Source organism: Sapajus apella, unplaced genomic scaffold (genome assembly GCF_009761245.1).
Source record: "Sapajus apella isolate SASKATOON/1434 unplaced genomic scaffold, GSC_monkey_1.0 scaffold33, whole genome shotgun sequence".
In the NCBI taxonomy this organism is placed as follows: domain Eukaryota; kingdom Metazoa; phylum Chordata; class Mammalia; order Primates; family Cebidae; genus Sapajus; species Sapajus apella.
Genome location: NW_022436973.1, coordinates 20,152,454 through 20,175,130, shown reverse-complemented (window position 1 = coordinate 20,175,130; position 22,677 = coordinate 20,152,454). Strand labels below are relative to the sequence as shown.

The window sequence follows — 22,677 nt, the reverse complement described above, 5'->3', positions numbered from 1 at the left end:
AGTGAATCAGGGCCAATTCACTTGCTGGACAGTAACCAAAAGGTTTGAACAGCTAGGAAGTAGGAAAAATTCCAGTAGTGAAAAGAGGTAAAAGGAGAGGAGGGTTGGCTTGGAGTACAGTAGGACAAATCCACGGAAGGTTTAGCCAAAAGCAGAAGTCTATAGATACCTTATTATTTATAACATGGACTGAGATGATTTCCAGCATCAAATTTCAGCCCTCCGGGACATAGCTGTGTGGTAGGAACTTTGTTAACCCAGGTATATCAGCCTCATTCCTCCAGCACCAGGTTGTGTCATGTGTCATAATACATGTATACATGTAATGAATTGTGTGATTAAGGGCCCTCTAGAAAGTGAAAAGAGGTGCTTTAATAATTAATTAAGGCTAGGGTGATGGCTTACACCTGTGATCCCAGCACTGTGTGAGGCTGGAGCAGGAGGATCACTTGAGCCCAGGAATTCAAGACCAGCCTGGGCAACATAGCGAGATCCCATCTCTATAATAATAATAATAACTGAGACAACAGGCCTAAACCAGGACCGTCCTGGGCAAACTTTCCAGTAACCCTAGTGAGTACCAGTCCCTCTAGTAAGAGCACACATTTATAGAAAGGAATGCTTGAAGTTGAAAGAAGTGTTTGCCTGGCTTCTTAGCCCAGCCCCCAAGGTGATCCACCCACCTCAGCCTCCCAAAATGTTGGGATTACTGGCGTGAGCCACCACACCTGGCCAAATTAAAGTGTTTTAAACATATGAGTCAATTATGAGCATTAGTTTAAAGGGGGACCCGTGACTATTTTTAGAGCCACACAATCCCAGGGAACCTCCAACAGACAAACCAAGGAAGCAGGGCCTGGGAACTTAGGAGTGTACCATGCAGGGCCCTGAAAAAGGACAGCTTCCCATCCAAGCAGCATAGAAGGAGACCTAATAAGGCACATACTGCTTCTTTCCTTAAATCCTGATACTTCTTCATTTTTAAAAACTTAAGTCTTGGCCAGGCTCCATGTCTTACACCTGTAGTCCCAGCACTTTGGTAGGCTGAAGCGGGCAGATCACTTGAGCTCAGGAGTTTGAGACCAGCCTAGGCAACGTGGTGAAACCCCATCTCTACAAAAAATAGAAAAAAAAAAAAATAGCTGGGTGTAGTCGTGTGCACCTGTAGACCCAGCTACTCAAGAGGCTGAGGTGGGAGGATCGCCTGAGCCCAGGAGGTGGTCTCAGGCAGTGAGCTGTACTTGCACCATGGCACTCCAACCTGGGGGCAACAGAGCAAAACCCTGTCTCAAGAAAAAAAAAGTCTTAGATTTCTTTCAGTTCTGTAACATCCTTGAAACCACACATAGGTCCTCTTAATCAGCACTTCCTAGTAAAAGAAACTGGACAAATCAGGCAGGGTGGGTGGGTGGCTGTTGATTCAGATGCATGCAGAGGGCAGAATTCTAAATATCAAATCCGTTTAGTAGAAACTTGTCATAGTTGAAGGCAAAAATGTTTCACAGAGATGAAATCCTGCTGTGCATTTATGAACCACAGAAATAGCTGGGGAAGCTTCTCTGGAAGAATCCATCACTAGATATTGGGGTTTCTAAAGGCTGATGGCATCTCTTGCAGAACACAACCATTAATCTCAAGGGCCCTATGCCAGCTGACTGTCTTCTGAATTCAAATAAGCACCTATAACTCCTAAAGATAAAAAAATATTTCTAGTTGTATAAGAATCCAAGTATCCGGCTGGGCATGGTGGCTCATGCCTATAATCCTAGCACTTTGGGAGGCCAAGGTGGGTGGATCACTTGAGGCCAGGAGTTTGAGACCAGCCTGGCCAACATGGCAAAACCCCATCTCTATCAAAAATATAAAAAATTAGCCAGGCGTGGTGGCATGCACCTGTAGTCCCAGCTACTCGGGAGGCTGAGGTGAGAGGTTCATTTGAGCCCAGGAGGTGAGAAGCTGCAGTGAGCTGAGATCATGCCACTGCACTCCAGCTTGGGTGACAGAGTGAGACCACGTCTCAAAAAAACAAAGGGAATCTGAAATATCTGTATGTTATCTCTTTTCTTGTTGGCAAAGAGAAAATTTAACAATGGGATGCATGCAAAAGCATTGTGATATCAAGCCCTGCCCTCCTCCTTTTCTTCTTGTAAAGTTTTAAAGAAATCCTATTCATGATGGAAAATATATTGAAATAAAAAGGGTAGTTTTGTTCAATTTAAATAATTCCAAAGTCATTGGGACCAGTGCCAATGGCTTTTCCCCCTCAAACATTGTTGAAGGGAAAAAAAGCCATCTCAAGGTCTGAGAAGGGAAAATGCATAATAGGTACTAGCAAGAAGGGTGTTGTGCAGGGAATGGGTACCAACAGCAAAAGTCTCTTTTTTTTTTTGAGACTGAGTTTTGCTCTTGTTGCCCAAGCTGGAGTGCAATGGCACGATCTTGGCTCACCACAACCTCCACCTCCTGGGTTCAAGTGATTCCCCTGCCTCAGTCTCCCATGTAGCTGGGATTAAAGGCATGTACCACCACGCCCAGCTAATATGGTATTTTTAGTAGAGACAGGGTTTTTCCATGTTGGTCAGGCTGGTCTCGAACTCCCGGCCTCAGGTGATCTGCCCACCTCAGCCTCCTAAAGTGTTGGGATTATAGGCGTGAGCCACCGCTCCCGGCTGGTAGCAAAAACCTCTTAGGGAGCTCAAGGCAAATCAACATATTACAATGCAATGGGATTCAACATTGAGTTCCCACTCCTTTCAAGATCCATCCTTTGAGCCAAGGGAGGGGTCAGGAGTGGGGAGACATAATTGATATTTGGGGGAAGGACCATTTCTTTGTCCTGTACACTATAGAATGTTTACATCCTTGACTCCACTTACTAAATGCAAGTAGCACTTTGCAATCCCTGACACAAAAAGATCCCTAGAATCTCCTTGGAGACATTGCTATCCCCTTTTGATAGTTCTACAAAGCTGGGATATATTAACAGAATAAGGTGGGGTTTGAACATAGCTGCGAGAATGCACCACTGAGCAGGAACTGACCTAGTACCCATCATTCTTTCCACACATGGGCACATCAGGAAAGGAAAAGCAGTTAGCTTCATTTGCTGGCAAAGAAATGGTGACATCCAAAAAGCTATAACAGCCTCATGATTAGAGAGGAGGCTTTATAGTTTGCATTACAACAAATTTTAAAAGGAAATCAAAGACTGAAATGGACTGCAGGCAGCGTTCAAAAGAACTGACATAGTAAATGACTCAGCCCGTATGTCATTGGTCTTCTGAAGGGGAAGAGTTGTTTCTCTGAAGACGGCTGGCAGACTGCCTGACATGTGCATGAAAAATATAGGAGACAGCTAGCTTTTAGACTCTTTTGTGGACACTGGACTCTTCAAAACTTTAAAATTAAATGAAACACAGATGAAAATTTAAAATCCTGCATATCAAAGCACATTGACTATTTACTTACCAAGTATGTGCCATGTTGTTTGGAGTTTTCTGTATAAGTGGACAGTTTTGGGGATTCAACTTTCCCAGTGTTACTGCTGGGGATATCCTGCTCTCTCCCACCCATCTCATTAGCCCTTCCCAGCTTCTGTCTTCTAGCCACTACCCCCCCCCCAGCCCCTTCCCAGAACAAGGTCTTCTTCGGGGAAGAAGCGGGGAAGGGACCCCTCATCCTGCCATCATGGGACCCTATTCCCTCTCCCATCTCCAGCTTTCTAACAGCAACATCATTTGTTAGGCAACTACCCAAGCTAAGACTTTTTATTTGGTTGCTTGATAGTAAAGTAAGCCACCAAAGGAAATTTTAACATCTATCCCTCCAGAGGTTTCTTTAAATTTTTTCACAATTTTGTAAAACCAAAAGCCCTTTTTCATGAATTATTTGAGATTTGCTCGCTTGAAGGCCACCACTCCTGATTTTTCTACAAACAACGACAGTCTCTTCTAAAACAATAAAACCATCAAAATCAAGAAATTAACATGATCCATCACTACCGTCTAATCCTCAGACCCTATTCACAGCTCTCCAGTTGCCCCAGTAATGTGCTTTACAGTGAAAAGATGAGGTTTAAACATTTTTGTGTGTGTTTGACTGTCATGGCTGTTTTTAGCCTCCTTCCGTCTGAGACAGTAGCTCAGTCCTTCCTTGGTTTTCACAAACTTACACCTGTGAAGAGTACAGGCCAAGAACTCCCCTGCTGCTTCTATGCCATCAGGACCAGAAAGAGACCAGCATCTGCCTCCCTCCCCTTCCACCCATCCTGGAGGCTTCAGTCCAGTGACAGGGTGGTTGGGAGGAACTTGGGCAGAAGCTCTGGGCATAGCAGGGCCAAGGAAACGTTCTTCACTATTTCTTAAAAAATAATGAGGGGCCTGGGACATATTTTTGTGTTGTTGGGTTTTTTTGATGTTGTTGTTTTGTCTTGTCTTATCTTGTTTGAGATGGAGTCTTGCTCTGTTGCCAGGAGTGCAGTGGCGCGATCTCGGCTCACTGCAACCTCCGCCTCCCAGGTTCAACCGATTCTCCTGCCTCAGCCTCCCGAGTAGCTGGGACTACAGGCGTGTGCCACCACGCCTGGCTAATTTTTATATTTTTAGTAGAGACGGGGTTTCACCATGTTGGCCAGGATCGTCTCGATCTCTTGACCTCGTGATCCACCCACCTCAGCCTCCCAAAGTGCTGGGATTACAGGCAAGAGCCACTGAGTCTGGCTGGGACATAGCTTTAAGCTTTCTGGAAACTAGTGTAGTGGAAATACCGTCCTACAAATTCTTTATAAAGCATGATCTCTGTTTTGGGTTCCCCTGGCCACTCTTGAGTTCTCTCTCTCCTCGAACTTATAGGCTGGGCCTCAGGCTGCTGAAGAAAGGCCAGCGGGCAGAGGAGGAGAACTGGAACTAGCCACAGAGACATTTAGTTTCTATTTCTTCTCACCACTTGGACTTTGCTCATCAACCTGCTTCTCTATTGCCATGGTCCTTTCAGAATAAGATTGCAGGTCACCTCCTCCGAAGAGGAGCATGCACTCATTCTGCTACCCTTGCACTGCACTGTCCACTGAGTCCACACTGTCTCAGTTAATGTCACTATATCATTTCATATCTGTGTAAATCCTATATTTCACCTGTTTAATGTCTGTAATGATGTCCTTTCTTCCTACTTAGGTTCCAAGTACCTTAGATGAGGGACATGGTCTCCAACGTCCATCTGTATATCTTCAACAACTTGTACTGAGCTGCCTGAATATGAGTTCTGTATAAATATGTGTTGAATCATGAATGCTTGTCCATGTGTAGGCCTGCTTGTGACTCAAAGAACACATGTCCACATTCTTTTTTTTCACTTTTTAGTTTTGTTTCTTCTTTCTTTCTTCGTGATGTCCGCATTCCTTTAGGATGTGCTGATGCTTTTGGATAATCTATTTCTCTTTATATTATCATAGATATTCCAGAAGAGAGATTATTGAGTAAAACCCTCATTTTGAAAGTTGAGAAAGTTGAAGCACAGAAATGTTGTATGACTTGTCCAAGGTGTCGTTTCCAGCTAGTAGCAGAACTAGGGCCCAAACTGAAATCCCACCTCCTTTCCTAAAGCTCCACCCACTGCACCATGCACCCTCCTTCAGCATTGGCAAGTACAGCTATATTTATTATAGCTACTGGTTGAGTTTTCTGGGGCAGGGAAATGTCAAAGCTAGTGATTTATAAAAGCTTATATCAGGGTCAGGCATGGAGGTCCAAGAGCAGGATGCCTACCTGGTCAGCTTCTGGTGAGGGCTCCTTTCCTGCCTTGCAGACAACCGCCCTCTCACTGTGTGTCACTTCCTCTCATAAGGTTACCAATCCTATCAGATTAAGATCCTACCTATATGCCTCATTTAATTTGAATTACCTCCCAAAAAGCCCTCTCTCCAAATATAGTCATGTTAGGGGTTACAGCTTCAACATGTGAATTTTGTAGGAACACAATTCAGTCCATAGCATAGTGATAGCATAAATAATTTGTAAACACCTTCGACATACTATAATATGATGTGAAAATAGTTGTTATAGTGGGAAGGGTCACCCACCAGGTTACTTAAGAGTGAATGTCTGCTCCTTGAACCCTCAAGGCTGGGCAGTGAGCCAAAGCCATAGTGCCCTGCTGAGGAGCAGGTGTCCTTGAGAACCCAGACATCCCGGAGAGAATTTGAGAACCTACCAAGGAAAACAGTCCCATCGTGCACACGCACGGATCTCTAGAGCTACCCTGCTAGCATCCAGGAGTGTCCTGTTCATAAGTCCTAATAAACTCATCTACTCATCAAGCTGGACTTGTCCAAGTTATTCTTTGGTCTTTCAGCACCTTCCCAGTTTGAGGGTGGGCATTATAATCTCAAGTTTTTCCCGTAGCAGCTGAGATCTATTGGTGACAAAGTTACGAGTTTTGCTATTAATACTGTGATTTGCTGCCTACATTCATTATGGGAGGAAATGCGTAATTTCGGGTTATGGTTAGTGAAAATAAATAAATATATATGTATATTTTTTCCATCCAAGTTCACAGGCACCCTGAATTTCTACACAGGGAAATCAGGTTAAAAATCCATCACGCAAGTAAGATGGTCTTGTTGTGAGCCAGCAAGTGGCATAACCCCAGGATGGTGAAAATAGATTCTGAAATCAGCTGATATTTCGCATTGCCAGTTACTCAGGAGCAGTGAGCATGTTGAACTGAAAATAGACATCATCTGCTCTTGACTTGCTTTCTGATATTTTTCATTGCTTGTTTGAGTATGTTTGAGTATTGGAATGTGTTTTGTCTTGCAGACACCAGTAACCTAAATACAGAACAAAATAACTCTTGGGCCTCTGAGAACTTCTGGCTTGACCCTACTGTGAAAGGCCAATCAGAGAAGGAAGAAGACAATGGCCTTCGGAAATCCCTGGATAGATTCTATGAAATGTTTGGCCATCCGCAGCCAGGCTCTGCAAACCCACTCTCTGCATCTGTCTCCAAGTGCCTGTCTCAGAAAATCACTCAACTAAGAGACCAGGAGAGCCAAAGGTATGTCCTCCGCAGTTTTCAAATGGCCCGAGTCATCTTCAACTGGGACGGCTGCTCTGTCTTACAGAGGCATTCCAGGGACACCCACTTCTACCCACTGGAGGAAGGAAGTACATCTTTGGATGATGAAAAGCCAAAACCAGGACTGTCGAAAGATATTATTAATTTTCTCTTGCAGCAAAATGTAATGAAAGACCCATAACTGGTGCTGGGCAATGTGCAGGGTAGTATTGGAGGTGCCGTGCCATGCCAGCAGCACTGTTGGTGGCCTCCCAGATCCCCTGGAGTCTCGTGCTAGCTCTGTGTGCCCATCCCAATTAAGTGCTTTATGGTTAAAGGCTGGCACCTGTGACCTGGTATTAGAGCCAGTCAGCCCATATGGAGAGCCAGCAGGGTTCTGGGAGTTCTGTGTCCCTGTGGCCACCCCACCTCCCACTCTCCTTGGCCAAGGCCACTGATTGACTGGGCTACGAGTCAAAAGCCCAGCTCCCTTGCTCAAGGAAGGACGTTCTTTGAGGCATAATTTATGCTCTAGAACTCCTTTCCTTGAGATCAGGCTAAGGCTGGGACTTTACATGAAATCACGCCCTTGGTGGGCATAATCCCTTTGCCTATCCTCCTCCCATTTATTTTCTGCTGCACCTGCGAGCCTTTCCTTAATAAACGTCTTATATCTGAATCCTCGACTCAGACTGCTTCTGGGAGAACTCAATCTAAGAGAACATGCTTCTGTGAGATGAAATTTTGGAAGGAGACAAAGCTCTGCACTGAATCAGGTATAAGGAATCATATCAAGTTGTAAAACTGAGACCATGTGATTGAGAATACAGGTCCTAAAATAATATAAAGATTGAAATACAGTTTAGAAAAGTATATCACATCTTGATCACACCCTTGCCTCCTCTCCAAAGCTAGAAATCCATGTTTTATGATACTACTAACCGGGTGAGGAAGGAACATTTGGACAATCTAAAATAACAGCTAAAATTCACAATTTTTTAAAGTCTCTTTGTCTCTTATCAGATTGCAAATGTGAAAGGTGAGAAGATAACAAATGTGCTCCACTATATGTAAGCACAATTATGATACGCCAGGCTGATGCCATGTGGCCGTGTCAAGTTGTGATAGAAGAAAATAAAGACTCCTTTGCCCAGGTGGGGCCCTACTTCCTCTTGTATTCTGCCTTCCTGCTGCCCGCACCCTCTGTCACCTTGTGAATGGTTGGCCCGTCATCCCTGCCCTGTCCTCACCTCCAGCACCCTGAGCTCCATTTGCAAAGACTAGCCCAGAGCCGGACTTCGTGGCCACCTTGTTCTGTCCTCCAGCCCTGAGTCCTTCCTCACCAGGGAGCTCTTTAAATAGCCAGTGCAGGTTTTCACTGGCAGATGCTCCACTCTGTGGGTCATGTCCTGACCCCCCCATTTGAGACTCAGTTGGTAGAATTACATCACCTGGCACCAGGATCTCTGAAGCTGCAATTGGAAGCCTCATGCTAATCCCTACCTCAGCAGTGCTTTAAACACATTACACTGGCAGAAAGGGTTATATTGCTTTTTGCAGGGGGAACAACAAAAGAAGCTGGCAGCCCTGACCAATTAGATTTTGAGACACTTGAGGTGAAATTTAATTGGCCTAAGATTCCAAATGCTTTCCAGAAAGCAGATTATGCAAATGGGTTGGCCTAAAAGTATACATTGAGAGTAAGTGTGCCATCTCAGGAAGGTCTCCCGGGGACTCTTGGATGGAGAGAGAAGCTTTTTAAAGGTTAGGAATGACACACTCACACTCAGGCTTCCAGTGCTGGGGAGATTAGGTATAAGAAACAGTGTTCCAGATTGAAATGTAGAGGCACCCCCTGGAAGGAGACCCACATGGTAGAAATGGGAAATGAGTAGGTCTTTGAGAGACACTGGAGGAAACAAGACTTCAAGTTTTCCTCTGACAAGCAATCATCTGCTTCTTTGTCCATGAGTGTTTCCTATTCAATTGGCCCCCAAACAATCGGGAAGCCAGGGGGACTCACAAGTGAAAATCTGACAATAAATTTTAAGGTAGCTAGTTTTACTGTTTTTTAATGAGAAGCATATTAATAGATGTCCTTGAAGAATGCTATCATTTTTAGTATTAGTCACTGCAATGCTTGTACTTCGTCTCCATGGCTACCTACAGAAGGAAACTGGATTATTTTATGTTTTTAAAAGAACAAAAAATACGAGGTATTTGAATCTCCATGTTGGGAAGCAGTAGCTTCTATTTGGCAGTGAGATTTTAGTATCAAAAATTTCATAACCTAAATATGTGTGCCAAGGGTTCCCAGTGAGAGGTAAACCCTAAAAGTAGAGAATTTAGAAGTCGCAAAGCCAGAATCCCCTTAGGGTAAAAAAAGAGTGTGGTGTGTGTTTACCTGCATCTGAATAAGTGTTTGTGACAGATCAGTAGGAGATATTTGATTTCTCTGCAAATTCACTGCTTAATTTGATCTCTGTGAGGTTAGGATGGCATGTTCCATTTATTTCTGTGAACCTTTAATAAAGACTAAGAAAGAGATAAGGATACTGAGGCTTTGGACTTTGACATTATTGTCTAGTTCTGTCCTACAGATAAATTCACCAACATCTTACCATCTCATGAATGTTACAACTGGCCTGTGATATCATCTGTGGTCCGTTTCAGACCTGTGGCCCTTTTCAGGTATTTGTGAGACATCAGAACTAAGAGTGCATAAGCATCAGAACCCTAAAGAAGAGAACTGCTACCAATGTCTTAAATTCATGTGCTATTACTCATTTCATTAGTCTATTTCCTTGTATAACCTATGTAAGGATGCTCGTAACAACTCTCCTTACCAGTAATCAGCACAAAATAATACAGCTATGCTTTTTTTTTTTTAATAATTTATTTCAAAAAATAGAGATGGGATCTTGCTGTGTTGGCCAGGTTGGTCTTGAACTCTTGGCCTCAAACAATCCTCCCGCATCAGCCTCCCAAAGTGCTAGGATTACAGATGTGAGCTACTGTGCCAGGCCAGCTTTTTAAACTTTTTAAAGCTTTTAAAACTTTTTGTTGGATTATAGTAGTTACATAGAATCGTGCATATGTCATACAAGTGAACGCCTTGATGATTTTCACAAACAACCTACCTGTGTAGCCAGCATCCTGATCAAACAATAGACATTACCCACCAGCCCAGGCCCACTTTTAAGTAGAGAACTGATGACCAGTTTGCCGTGACCGGTGTGCTGGTAGCACAAATAATTTTAGATATTATGTGAGAAAACAATGTTTATTTTAATTGCTAATCTATTCAGTTTAATATGTTAGAAAAATAGAACTACGACATCTAGCCCATGCTTTCAGATGTATTGCATAGGACAAGCCTAATACAGGTATTTGAAATTTAGAAGTGGACTGAATTAATTAAAAAATTAATAATAATGTAGGTAACATGTATATCCAAAAGTATAAAAGTGGTATACCTGAAAATGACTGAGGTTTGGAATTCAGTGATGTATTAATCTTTTCTCACGCTGCTTATAAAGACATACAGAGACTGGGTAATGTATAAATGAAAGATGTTTAATTGACTCACAGTTCCACATGGCTGGGGAGGCCTCACAATCATGGCTGAAGGCAAATGAGAAGCAGAGTCATGTCTTACATGGCAGCAGGCAGGAGAGCTTGTGTAGGAACTCCCCTTTATAAAACCATCAGATCTTGCAAGACTTATTCACTGTCAGGAGAACAGCATGAGAAAGACCCACCCCCATGATTAAATTACCTCCCACCTGGTTCCTCCCATAACACATGGGATTTATGGGAGCTACAACTCAAGATGAGATTTGAGTGGATACACAGCCAAACCACATCAAGTGGGATGGGTGACCCATCATACCCCATTAATCTTCCACCATTGCTGTCCCGGATTGCTGCAAGAAACTTCCATCTGGTCAATCCTTAGCTACCTTTGCCTCTCTTTACCCTGCAGCCATAATGCAAATTCTTTTAAAAAGCTAAACATGTATGAGTAGCCAAAAAATTTAAAATAAGGAACTAACCTTCTCAAATGTGAAAACATTTTTAACTCTATAATAATTAAAGCAGCAAAAAAGGCATAGAAAAACCAAAAGCATACAGTCCATAAATAGATATAAACGCATATGGAAATTGAGTATATGGTGAAGGTGGCATTGCAAACCCATAAGGAAAAGGTGGAGTTTTTTAGCAACTGCTCTTAGTCACTAGCTCCCCACACTGGGGGAGGGAGACTGAAAAAAGCTGGATTTCCCACCTTATTTTTCATATTAAAATGAATATTAGATGATTAAAAACTCAAAGTAAAAAAGTAAAATCACAAAAATGCTAGAATAAAACACAGGTGATTTCCTGCTGAAAAGTGGTGTAAAGAAAAAAAAAAAACCACAGGAGATATGCATACATACTGGAGATACCTATTAATAAATACATTACAACAGGGAAAATTTTTCTAAGACTGACACAAAACCTAAAAATCATAGAGGACAAATTTGACAAAAATCACTGCCTAGCCATATGCAAGATCAAAACTAGGAAAAATACTTAGAACATGTCTAACAGAGAGAGCTTTTTCAAAAAACAAGTTGTACAAATCATTAGAAAAACAACCAAATAGAAAGACGGACAAAGGACATGAACAAGTGGTTAAGAAAATATACATATAACTGTAATCGCAGCACTTTGGGAGGTGAAGGCAGGTGGATCACGAGGTCAGGAGTTTGAGATCAGCCTGGCCAATATGGTGAAACCCCATCTCTACTAAAAATACAAAAATTAGATGGGCGTGGTGGTACACGCCTGTAATCCCAGCTACTCAGGAGGCTGAGGCAGGAGAACAGCTTGAACCCGGGAGGCAGAAGTTGCAGTGAGCCAAGATGACACCACTGTGCTCTAGCCTGGGACAGAGCAAGCCTCCTTAAAAAAAAAAAAAAAAAAAAAGAAAAAGAAAATATACATATAAAACGATCATGAGATCATATGCAACTACACTCAAACATAAAGAACTACAACTTTGAACACCAATGAGATATTCTTTGTTTTTGCGTGGTTTTTGTTTCTTGATTTTTATATTTTGTAGGGCTGTAGAAAGTCTAAAGGAATCTAGTGCTGGCCAGGGTGCAGGGAGACAAATGCTCTGATTGACTCTCATTGGGAAGATAAATTGCTATAAGCTTTTCTCAGTACAATTTGGCAACCTCTATCAAAATTGTAGAAGGATTTTTTTTTTTTTTAACAGACAGTTTCACTCTGTCACCCAGGCTGAAATGCAGTGGCACAATCTTGGCTCACTGCAACCTCCACCTCCTGGGTTCAAGCAATTCTCTTTCCTCAGCCTCTTGAGTAGCTGGGATTACAGGCGCTCACCACCACACCCAGCTACTTTTTGACTTTTCCTGACTTTGGGTGATCCACCCACCTTGGCCTCCCGAAGTGCTGGGATTACTGGTGTGAGCCACGGTACCTGTCCTAAAAGGATGTCTTTGATTCAATAATTCATCCCACTGAACTCCAAACTTCAGTTATTTTGGGGTACACCACTTTCGTAATTCTTTACCTACCTGCATATCACATGCGCTATTATAAATTTTTTCATTAACTTAGTCGACTTTTAAATTGTAAATATTTATATAGGCTTGTCCTATGTAAACTATGTGAAAGCACGGATTAGATGTAGTTATCCCAGGACTGCGACTGAATGTCTACTGCAGCTGGGGCTGCGCAGTGAACCAGACCTGGAAGATCTCCTGCTAGTGAGGGGTGACAGACAAAAGCAGAATCATTAAAAATAGTGAGAAGTGCCCTGGCATAATAAAGAATGATGCAGCAGTGCCTGCGGTGGGCACTCTGGACAGACTGGTCTGAGGAAGACTCTGAAGAAACAGCCTTTGAGCTGAAAGCTGCAGGAGTCACAGAGCCAGGCAGACAAAGGCTGGAGCATCCAGGCAGAGGAAACGGTATGTGCAAAGTTAGTGCAGACTCAGGCTGGGATGAGCTGAAGTGTCTGGACAGAGGGAATCCCATGTGACTGAGGACAACCCTTAAAGGCAGAGGGGCTGATGAATTTCAGAAGCAGGCTATGGCTTTTTAGGCCAAGAGAAGGAATTTGAATTTTATTCTAAGAATAATGTAAAGTGATTTAGGGATTTTAAGCAAGAGAATAAGAAGATAGGTGGCCAAATTTACAGAGATTTATGGATAAATTTTTCAATAGTGGTAAAGGATGAATTACCCAAATATCCAATAAATGGTGAGATCCCCACCTCACACTATACAGAGAGAATAACCTCCAGATGGATTAAGGATCTAAATGTAAAAAATATAACACTATAAAAGTTACAGATGACAATATACCTGAGTGTTTTTATAACCCTGCATGAGAAAGAGCTCCCTAAAACAGATGCCAATGCAAAATAATAAAAGATTGCCAGTTTTTGGCTAGCCATATGCAGAAAACTGAAACTGGACCCCATTCTTACACTTTATACAAAAATTAACTCAAGATGGATTAAAGATTTAAACATAAGACATAATACCATTAAAACCCTAGAAGAAAACATAGATAATACCATTCAGGACATATACATGGGCAAGGACTTCATGACTAAAACACCAAAAGCAGTGGCAACTAAAGCCAAAATAGACAAATGGGATCTAATTAAACTAAAGGGCTTCTGCACAGCAAAAGAAACTGTCATTAGAGTGAACAGGCAACCTACAGAATGGGAGAAAATTTTTGCAATCTATCCATCTGACAAAGGGCTAATATCCAGAATCTATAAAGAACTTAAACAAATTTACAAAAAAAAAAAGCAAACAACCTCATCAAAAAGTGGACGAAGGATATGAACAGACACTTCTCAAAAGCAGCCAACAAACATATGAAAAAAAGCTCAACATCACTGGTCATTAGAGAAATGCAAATCAAAACCACAATGAAATACTATCTCACACCAGTTAGAATGGCGATCATTAAAAAGTCAGGAAACAACAGATGCTGGAGCGGATGTGGAGAAATAGGAATTCTTTTACACTGTTAGTGGGAGTGTAAATTAGTTCAACCGTTATGGAATATAGTGTGGCAATTCCTCAAGGATCTAGAACTGGAAATACCATTTGACCCAGCAATCCCATTACTGGGTATACATCCAAATAATTATAAATCATTCTATTATAAAGACACAAGTACACATATGTTTATCGAGGCACTGTTCACAATAAGCAAAGCCTTGGAACCAACCCAAATGCCCATCAATGATAGACTGGATAAAGAAAACGTGGCACATATATACCATGGAATACTATGCAGCCATAAAAAGGAATGAATTCATATCCTTTGCAGGGACATGGATGAAGCTGGAAACCATCATTCTCAGTAAACTAACATGAGAACAGAAAATCAAACACCGCATGTTTTCACTCATAAGTGGGAGTTGAACAAGGAGAACACATGGACACAGGGAGGGGAACATCACACATCGGGGCCTGCCAGGGATTGGGGGTTGGGGAAGGGATAGCATTAGGAGAAATACCTAATGTAGGTGATGGGGTGTTGGATGCAGCAAACTACCATGGCATGTGTATAATTATGTAACAAACCTGCATGTTCTGCACACGTACCTCAGAACTTAAAGTATAATTTTAAAACATATTGACAGTTTTAACTACATAAAAATTTTAAACTTTTTAATAGGTCAGGGTCTCACTGTGCTGCCTAGGCTGGTCTTGAACTCCTGGGTTCAAGTGATTCTCCTGCCTCGGCCTCCCAAGTGTTGGTATTACAGATCTGAGACACTACATCTGGCCAAATTTAAAATTTAGAGTGAAAGATATCATAAATATGTGATAATGGCATTGTGTTTTTGTGAGAAAATATCCTTATTTCTTAGAAATGTAATATTGAAATATTACAAGTAAAATATCTTAACATCTGTAAACTACTTTAAAATATTTCAATAGAAACAAGATAAAGCAGATATGAAAAAATGTTAACAAGCTACAACATCCAGATGATGAGTATATGAAGGTTCACTATTCTTTCCACTTTCCTATGTATGAAATTTTCAAACTATATATTTCAAACTATTAGAGACAGGGTCTCACTCTCTTGTCCTGGCTGGAGTAGAGTGGCATGGTCACAGCTCACTACAGCCTTGACCTCAGGTCCAAGCAATCCTCCTGCTTCAGCTTCCCAAGTAGCTGGGACCACAAGTGCATGTCACCATGCCCTGCTAATTTTTAAACTTTTTTTGTAGAGACAGGGTCTTGATATGTTGCCTTGGCTGGTCTTGAACTCCTGGCCTCAAGTGATCCTGCTTTGGTCTCCCACTGTGCTGGGATTCCAGGCATGTGCATTTTGTCTCAAAATGCTTGTTTATTCCTTTTCCCCTCTCCATTCCCATCCTCTCAGGTCACTTCACAGTGCATGGCTGTCTCTCTGCTTGCTTCTCTAGTGGAAAATCACCTTCCCTGTGTATCTGAGAACTCAGTCCTCATGAGCAAGGTCACAGTCAGAGAAGAACATATTAAGGCCATCTGAATGATAGCCCGTTTGGGATAGATGATTCTCTCGGCAAATATGATTGTGGACGAGACCAGGCCCGTCTGATTGTTTGACACCCAAAGGCCTTATTCTCTCATTGCCTTTTTCTTAGATCCTGAAAGCTGTGCATCAGAGATAGCAGTTTTACCAGCAACAGAACCAAGAGTTCTCCAAATCCTCCCAAGGGAATCCTTTCCATCTGCTGTTTCAGTAGGCGGTGCACTGATGAAGGCACACAGTTTAGCGTTCCTGCCCTCTGTTATTTTCTCTGCTTCCTTCAGCATTTCCAGCTTCATGTCAGATGCCTTAAGCACACATTATTATTTCATGAGAATGTAATTCATGTTTATTCAAACTGGGGGACCTTTTTGGTTGCCCTTACAAGCTCCTCCCGGGATCCTGATTAATTCTTGTCACATTGTCTCCCTAGAAGGCGTGAGAACCATTAGGATGTCAGGTGTGCAGTTGTCAGTTGCTCTGGTTGGAATCCCTGGATCCAAAATTGCCTAACCCTGCCCTGATTTTCACATTATTTCCCTTATTATTATGTCCTCAAGCTCTCTCCTTTTCCCTCTCTCTTTTTCAATATATATTTAGAGGTCTCCATCATTTTAAAAAAATTGTACACACACACATATCCATGCACTTTTTAAAACTTGATTTAATCATAGTTTACTTCTGTTCAGCTTCTCCTCTCCCCTTTGGTCCCATCTTCTAGACCTATAGCCAAGACGCACGAAGCTGCTGGAATTTGGAGACAGGAAAGAACTAGGTTGGGAACCCCTGGCTTAAACCAACAAGCGTTTGCTCAAAATCCTGAGGCAACTTCCAGTTTCAGGAGAAGATGATATAAACTCACTTTTTCTGGCTTCTTCTCTTTAAACACAACCAAGTACTATGGAAATAATTCAGCAATCATAAAAGGACTCTGAACAGCAGAAAGAAGATGGACGGACTAGGGACTCGAGACTCGAAGATTACACAACAGTGGGTTCCCTGGGTTTTCTTTATCTTCTATGTATCCTGGGCACAAGTCAGCCTGAAACCAGAGAGCCACTGGAGAGAGCAAGAGAGGGAAGGAAGGAGGAAGGGAAGGAAGGAGGAAGGGAAGGGAAGGAGAAAGGGAAGGGAAGAAAAGGAGAAAGGGAAGGGAAGGAGAAAGGGAAGGGAAAGGAAGGGAGGGAAAAAGGGAATGGAAAGGAAGGAGAAAGGGAAGGAGAAAGGGAAGGAGGAAGGGAAGGGAAGGAGAAAGGGAAGGGAAGGAGAAAGGGAAGGAAAGAGAAGGGGGAAGGGAAGGGAAGGGAGGAAGGAAGGAAACAGAGGGAGGGAGAAAGGCAGGCAGGCAAAATACAGACACACACACATACACACATTCAGAAGGCTTCTCCCTCTGGCTAAGGGACCAGAAAAGGAGAACCCAGTCGGGAGACCCACACCCAGTGACAGCAGTGGACCCAATCCACTCACAGCACTAGCACCAGCAGAAATGAGTTTCCAACCACTCTCCTACTCCACAGCCACAGACCGCAGCAGGCCACTATGCCTGCAGCAGTGGCAACAGAAGAATCAAAATGGGCCAACGCACTTCACACCCATCCCCACCAGCAGCAGTGGGCTCCATCTGCTCGTATCAGTGGTAACAGTGAAAGCCATGCAGGCCGGGTCATCTAGTGCTCCACGCCAGGCAACAGCAGGTAGGCTCCTTCACTTGCACAGGCAGTGCCAGCAGCCCTGGTATCTTTCCGCCATTCATGCAGAAGCAGAAGGTGACCTGGGGCATCCCCTACACCCACACAATGCCACCAGTCAACCTAGAGAAGTGCCTTCTGCCTCTGTAGGCACCATATGTAACAACCCAGTGGGAGCTTAAGCAGAGTCACAAGAACAAAGCAGACCAGAATAGCATTGCGAAGGCTCAGAAAATGCAACTGTCATTATAACTACAGCCCACGAAAGTAGGCAAAACTGACACGATAAACCTAAACAGGGCGGCTGCCTACTAAAATAGAGGATCTATATAGAATCAAGAGTCTCGTAACATACTGTGCAAAATGTCCAGGATACAATTGAAAATGACTTGTCATACCAAGAACCAGGAAAATCACAAGTGGGGCAAGAAAAGGCAATCAGCTGACATTGATAGTGAGATGAATCCGTGGGTGGAACTATCTGGCAAAGATTTTAAAGCAACTACCATCGTGTAGTTTCAGTAAGCAATTATAAAATCTTCCGAAACATATGAAAAAATAGAAAACCTCAGCAAAGAACCAAATGGAAATCACAGAATTGTAAAGTGCAGCAGCAACATGTTTTAACAACTCACTGGGTAGGCCCAGTGGTAGCGTGGAGATGACAGAAGATAAAGTCACTGACCTTGAGGACAGCTCTATTGAATTTGTTCCACTTGATCAGCAGGGAGAAGAGAGATGAGGTGGGGGGTGGGAAGGAAGAAACAGGAGACGATAACTGAAGATCTAACATTCATGGTTTCAGAGTCTCAGAAAGACTCCAGAAAGATTTGAAGGCTAAGCAAGTATTCAAAATACAAGGGCTGAAAGCTTCCCACATTTGGTGAAAGACAGAAACCTACAGATTTACAAGGCTGAGTGAACTCCAAATAAGACCTATCAATAGAAATCCTCACCAGAACACTTCATAATTAAACTTCTGAATATGAAAGAAAAAAATCTTAAGAGCAACCATGTAGGAATGCATTATCTATAGGCAGACACCAATTTGAATGAGAACAGATTTTTCATCTGAAACCAGGGAGGCCAGAAGGAAGTGGCTCAACATTTTGCAAGTGCTGAAAGAGAAGAACTGTCAACCATGAATTCTACATATAGTGAAGCTGTATTTTAAGAATGAAGGACAAATAAGAGAATGTGTGGCCAGCAGATCTACCCTTAAAGAAAGACTAAAGGAGGCCAGGTGCAGTGGCTCACATCTGTAATTCCAGCACTTTGTGAGGTCAAGGCGGGCGGATCACAAAGTCAAGAGATCAAGACCATCCGGGCCAACATGGTGAAACCCCCTCTCTACTAAAAATACAAAATTTAGATGGGCGTAGTGGTGCGCACATGTAGTCCCAGCTACTTGGGAAGCTGAGGCAGGAGAATTGCTTGAACCTGGGAGGCGGACGTTGCAGTGAGCCGAGATTGTGCCACTGCACTCCAGCCTGGGCAACAGAGCAAGACTCCGCCCCGAAAAAAAAAAAAAAAAAAAAAAATCTGCCTAAAAGAAGATCTCCAAAGAGAAAAGAAAAGCTAAAAGAAAGCTTGAAGTTCAGAAAAGAAAGAACAATAAAATGAATAAAAATAAAAAAATATGGGCCGGGCACGGAGGCTCACGCCTATAATCCCAGAACTTTGGGAGGCTGAGACAGGTGGATCACGAGGTCAAGAGATCGAGACCATCCTGGTCAACATGGTTAAATCCCGTCTCTACTAAAAATACAAAAATTAGCTGGGCATGGTGGTACACACCTGTAGTCCCAGGTACTCGGGAGGCTGAGGCAGGAGAATTGCTTGAACCCAGGAGGCAGAGGTTGCGGTGAGCCGAGATCGTGCCATTGCGCTCCAGCCTGGGTAATGAGCAAAACTCTGTCTCAAAAAGAAAAATAAAAAAATAAAAATAAAAAAATATATAATATTCTTCTATATTCTCCTTATGAGTTTCTTAGCTCATATTTGACAATTGAGGCAAAAATTATAATATCTATTGTAGTGCTTAGTATATGCAGAGGAAATACTTAAGGCAATTATACGTATAAAGAGAGGAAGGTTATGGTATTGTGACGTAAGACAAAAGACATATTTTGCCTCTGCCTCTAGTTTTTAGAGATGACCTATGAAGAAACAGACAGGGAATTTGGGCATCCATTTTGTTGAAGCTGGGGGGAATTGGAAGTAGCATATTTCTGAAGGAGTGGCAACAACAGCTTCTTGACCGTGGCAGAGGCAGTGTGATTCAGGGCTTGGTGAGGGTGAGGGTGGTTTCCTGACCAGAGTGAAGGAAGCCTCATACAGAAGTCAGAGGCAGCCATATCTCCCTTGCCATTCTAGTTCTGTGGCGTGAGCTGGAAAGTTGTTGCTGTAACCCCAGCCTATAGCTTATTCCTCTAGCCGTTTCAACAATTTGGTACATTTCTAGCAAATCCCTCTTCCTTAAATTAGCTGGAGTGGTGTGGGAAACCAAAATATGCCACCCCAAAATATACTTCTTTGGCATATTTCAAGTTGGTTATTCAGAAAAGCTGCAGATGGGAATAGCTCTGAAAAGCTATCCTCTTGTAAAAGAGATTTACATCTATGTACATTAGTAAAGCAAACAGGAGATTCAGGCACAGGCTTTCCTGAGGTTCTCTTATCCATAGCTAGGAAACAGTAACTCACAGGAAAATGGGACTGATGGCCTGACACTATTATATTTTGTTTATTTATTTATTTATTTTAGTTAGGGTCTCACTCTGTTACCCAGGCTAGAATGCAGTGCCATGATCATGGCTCACTGCAACCTCAAACTCCTAGGCTCAAGTGATCCTCCCACCTCAGCTTCCTGAGTAACTTGGATTACAAGCACATGGCACCAAGCCCAGCTAATTTTCTTTTAAATTTTTTAGAGATGGAGTCTTGCTATTTGCCCAGGCTGGTCTTGAACCTCTGGCTTCAGGCAATCCTCCCACCTCAGCCTCCTAAAGCAGTGGGATTACAGGCATGAGCCACCATGTCCAGCCTGACACTTTAAAATGAGAACACATGGACACAGGGAGGGGAGCACTACACACTGGGGTCAGCTGGGGGGAAATAGGGGAGGGACGGTGGGGGGTGGGGAGCTGGGGAGAGATAGCAAGCAGAGAGATGACAGATGTAGGTGATGGGGAGGAAGGCAGCAAATCACACTGCCACGTGTGTACCTATGCAACAATCATGCATGTTCTTCACATGTACCCCAAAACCTAAAATGCAATAAAATAAATAAATGGGAAAAAAAAAAGGTCTGACAGAGAAACCTTTACCACAGGCTACCATCTATTTTGTTCTCAGGACTGCTACTTGAGAGATTTCATCTGCATAGTAAGACAGGCTTTGCTTGACTTGCCTTCCTTCCCCTTACCCTCCCATAATCTGTCACCACCTACCCTCAGGAGCCCCAAGCTCCTATTCCTTTCCATATGGTATAAGAACCTCAGTCATCTGGCTCTTCTTTGAGTCTCACATTTTGTATGGTTTCTGTGCATTTGCATGTAAATAATTTATATGCTTTTTCTCCTATTAATTTGTCTATTGTCCATTTGTTCTATAGACCCAAATTATTGAACCTTCAGAAGCAGAGTAAAGAAAAATTCCCTTCATGTAGGATTCTGTTGTCTGCAGGTGGTAATGCTGGTGGATAAAAATCTCTTTTTGAATTACCAGTTATAAATGAATAATGTAAAAGGGTGTGATCTAAATATTCTCCAATCCCTGTTTAATGTCTGTCTACCAAGCAGTCCCTCTCCCTCCTGACCTCAACCTCTCATTTTTCCCTGAAGCACAATCTTGAGCCCCGCTTGATCTATATGAAACCACTATTTTTGTTGGTCAAAATAGCCAAGAGCTAGCAATTCCATAGGCTTCAACTTCACACTTGCCATTTGTGTTAGTCTGTTCTCAAGCTGCTAATAAAGACATACTTGAGACTGGGTAATTTATAAAGGAAAGAAGTTTAATTGACTCACAGTTCCACATGGCTGGGGAGGCCTCACAATCATGGCAGAAGGTGAAGGAGGAGCAAAGTCACATCTTACGTGGTGGCAGGCAAGAGAGCTTGTGCAGGGGAACTCCCATGTATAAAACCATCAGATCTCATGAGACTTATTCACTACCATAAGAACAGTAAAGGAGAAACTGCCCCCATGATTCAATTATCTCTACCTGGTCCCTCCCATGAAATGTGGGAATTATGGGAGCTACAATTCACGATGAGATTTGGATGGGGACACAGCCAAACCATATCATCATTCTTTTGAATTTATCCTTTCTCAAGACTTCAACTATTATACATCTGCCAATTTTCAAGTCTTTACCAAGTTTCTATACTATATTACTCTAATTTCCCATGGAACATTCTACTCATATGTATCCTTGTCACTTTAAAGAAAATGTATAGAAAATCAAATGTAGCCTCTTTCCCACAAGTTAATCTTCTCATTTGATGTCTCTTATCTATCAATGCATTAACATTTTCTTTTTTTTCTTTTGCATTAACATTTTCTAAGTCACTCAGGCTTGACAAAGTGTGGATTCATTGTGACTTTTACTTCTAAATGTCTCACTGTATACAGCAAGAAGTGCTGGTTAAGAGCTGAGACACAGGAGTGTGAATTTTGACTTGGCCATTTTTTAATGTATGCCCTTGGACATGTTATTTAATCTGACCATGCCTGAGTTTCCTCAACTGTAAAACAAGAATAACAATAGTGCTTAGTTCAGGAGGCACAAATGAGTTCAGATTTGGACAGACAGTTCCTGACTTACGGCTCAACTTAAGGATTTTTATCTTTACGATGGCATGAAACCATTCAGTACACTCCTCAACTTTTGATGGGATTACAACTTCATAAACCTATCATAAATTGAAAATATTCTAAATCAAGTGGCTTAAGATACTTTCAATTTATGATGGGTTTATCAGGATATAACCTCAGCTTAAATCAAGGAACATCTATACAGTGTTCAGAACAGCACCTGGCATATAGTGGTTTTTTTCTTAAAAAACAAAACTCTGGTTGGGTGCAGTGGCTTACGCCCAGCACTTTGGGAGGCCAAGGTGCGCAGATCACCTGAGCCCAGAAGGTAGAGATTGCATTGAGTCGTGATTGTGCCATTGCACTCCAGCCTGGGTGATACTCTGTCTCAAACACACACACACACACACACACACACGCACACACACACACACACACACACACACACAAAACCTCTTACACCTGCCTTTTCTTTTTCTTCCCAACGCCATTGCCTGCATCATTTTCATCTCCTTAGGGACCTCCTCAAGGTTCTCCCCGATGC

The 22,677-nt window shown here is 42.5% G+C and overlaps 1 protein-coding gene across 4 annotated transcripts in view; it reads left to right on the top strand.

Moving 5' to 3' along the window:
• SHLD1 (shieldin complex subunit 1) overlaps window positions 1-16,745 on the top strand; it is an 82,769-nt gene extending 66,024 nt beyond the window's left edge. For 3 of the 4 annotated variants that reach the window (XM_032295471.1, XM_032295473.1, XM_032295474.1), the window contains one exon: window positions 6,816-8,218. In XM_032295471.1, the coding sequence (XP_032151362.1) occupies window positions 6,816-7,255 (440 nt within the window). In that variant the 3' untranslated portion in view covers window positions 7,256-8,218. Of the gene's footprint in view, window positions 1-6,815; window positions 8,219-15,493 lie in introns of those variants that run through there. The other variant, XM_032295472.1, reaches the window with a different exon arrangement.
• Window positions 16,746-22,677: the final 5,932 nt, after the last annotated feature.